At 47.3% G+C, this 2579-nt stretch overlaps 1 protein-coding gene across 1 annotated transcript in view; it reads right to left on the bottom strand.

Moving 5' to 3' along the window:
- Nucleotides 1-2356, bottom strand: part of VWCE (von Willebrand factor C and EGF domains) — an 83406-nt gene extending 81050 nt beyond the window's left edge. The window contains exons 1-2 of the mRNA XM_015423047.1: nucleotides 2328-2356; nucleotides 1558-1652 (exon numbers count right to left, since the gene is read on the bottom strand). Coding sequence (XP_015278533.1) covers nucleotides 1558-1652; nucleotides 2328-2356 — 124 coding nt within the window. The remainder of the gene's footprint in view (nucleotides 1-1557; nucleotides 1653-2327) is intronic.
- Nucleotides 2357-2579: the final 223 nt, after the last annotated feature.

Raw genomic sequence — 2579 nt, forward strand, 5'->3', positions numbered from 1 at the left:
CCCCCTTCTTTACCCCGCCCTCTGCTTCGATCCTCATTCCGTTTGGGAATGAGGATGAAGCAGGAGGGTAAGTAGCCGGGCCTTCTGACACACTTCCGGTGATGTCAGGGGGTGTGGCCTTCTGTCACTTCCGGTGATGTCAGGGGGTGTGGCATATGCAAATAAGTTATGCTAATGAGTTATGCTAATGAGCTCCGGCAGCTCTTTTTCTACAACAAGACCCCTGCCCTTAACCATTTTAGTTGCCCTTTTGTGCACCTTTTCCAATGCTATAATATCTTTTTTGAGGTGCGGTGACCAGAACTGTGGACAGTATTCCAAATGAGGCTGCATCATAGAGATCTATACAGGGGCATTATGTTACTTGCTGATTTGTTTTCAATCCCCTTTGTAATAATCCCCAGCATAGCATTCGCCTTTTTTATTGCAGTTGCACACTGAGGGGACATCTGTTGGATCGCCAAGCATCGGGAATAAATCCACGTTTTCAAGAAAAGCAAAATTTATTTCAAAGCGTTGGAAAGGCACTCAAACACGTTCTTTGTTAGAACTGGGGATACACAGGTAGGGCAAGCATAATAAAGGAAATTCAAACAGACACAGATCCAATGAATAACATTCCCGCTGGCGGGCTAAAGAAACGGTTGCGCGCCCAGTCCATGAGAACCAGGCAGAACATCAGACAAAACACAGGTGCAGTTCCCAAGCGATAATCAGTGGCAAGCATTACAGCATCCTCTCCTCCACAAACCCTCCAGTAGATTATCTTAGGCATTCCAGCATAGAAGCAGAATAACAAGCCGGGTATAACAGGGGAAGGATATGTACACAGAGGTCATAGAAACATAATGGCAGCTTGCTGACAGTATTCTTGGAGGTTCTTCACTTTCTGCACTACATGCAGCATTTAAACTGCCATAGCCCCCATATTAAAAGCCAGTGGTGACTGAGTACATGAAAAACATCATTGTTCCGCAATGTTCTCAAAACACACCTCAGCAGTTATAGTGTATGAAAGAGCAAAGCGATTTTTGAGGAAGTTTATGTATTTCTGCCAACCTAGCAGTTCGAAAGCAAGAAATTGCAAGTAGATAAATAGGTACCACTTCGGTGGGAAGGTAACAGCGTTCCGTGTGCCTTGGTGTTTAGTCATGCCGGCCACATGACCACGAAACGTCTTCGGACAGCGCTGGCTCTTCGGCTTTGAAACGGAGATGAGCACCACAACCCTAGAGTCGGATTCGACTGGCTTTCGAGCAAGGGAACCTTTACCTTATATATTTTTAAACTATTTGCCCATGTCTTGCAGCCTGATGGTCAACAAAAATGGAACTTTCTTGCTTACTACAGGTAAAAGACTCATATTACAACATTGGAAAGACAAAATTGCAGCTTTCAGTGCATCTGTTGTCACTTTCATCTCACCCACTTTGGAATATCTTGTTTGTTCTTCCACATTTGTAACCACAGACCTCAAACAAAATCAGTTCAGCACTACAATTCAGGTAGAAAGCAGATGAGCAAGCTGGTATCTTCCAAATGGCTGTTGATACTTACGCAGGGTGCACTGTCCACTGCTTGGAGATGGTATCCACCCAGGGCAGCATCCACTTCCAAACCCAGAGAGGCAAACATGTGGTCCCACACGGCGTCTAGTTATAGAAGAAAGGCAGGAGTAAGAACAATCCAAGTTTCTGATTCACGCAACTGCCATCTTCATGGAAAACTAGGATTGGTCTCATGCCCAAGGCTGTTTAAATTACATGGCACGAGCACAAATGGCAAACTGACGCGCAACTACTTAAGCCCGTGCATGGAACAATTCTGCCTGGGGGGGGGGGGACGGGACAGTGCCTAGCTGCCATAAACAAAATTGCTACATTAATTTGCCTTAAGCAAGAAATAGTGAGAGAAATCAGGGACAAAAATCAAATGAAAACTGTACTGAAGCTGCAGAAAAAGGCACTTAGGCAACGGGAGCCACAGAGGGCCAATGACTGGGATGTCGCCCGTCCCCCCAGCACAGTCTCACAGGAAAAGCCTTTTGCGCGCACTGTAGAAGCTGAGATGCTCCTGGGTGCCATTCTATTCAGATGGCCTCTGAGTGTCAAGAAAAGGTCCATCGACTACCTGATAACCTATCTGTTAGTATAATAGAGAATTCAGCAAGTCTTAAGTTTTGCAGTAGGACAAAAGCACAAGGGCCAGAATTACTGACATGGACAAGTGGGTTGCCAGTCCCTGAGTCCTAGCAGGGGACCTCCTAGTTTCGGGGGCTTCTCCCTGCTGTGGACCAGCTGGCTGGTGGGGGAGATCCCACCCCTGACATGATCATGTCACCCAGAAGTGACGACATCGCGTTGGGGATGTCGCGCAGGGGACGCTCTGGTTTTTGGCCAAACTATATGGTTTAAGCCCAATTTTACCATAGAGTCTGCCCGAAAGCCAGAGTGACCCCCGCACAACATCCCTGATGCGATGACAGCACTTCTGGGGGACGTCATTGCGTTGCAGACGTCATGCAATGTCCTCACCCACCCCTGGAATGCCCCCCGAATCCCCCCCCAGAGCAGCAAGGG

The sequence above is a fragment of the Gekko japonicus genome, unplaced genomic scaffold (assembly GCF_001447785.1).
Source record: "Gekko japonicus isolate JY-2015 unplaced genomic scaffold, Gekko_japonicus_V1.1 scaffold253, whole genome shotgun sequence".
NCBI lineage: Eukaryota > Metazoa > Chordata > Lepidosauria > Squamata > Gekkonidae > Gekko > Gekko japonicus.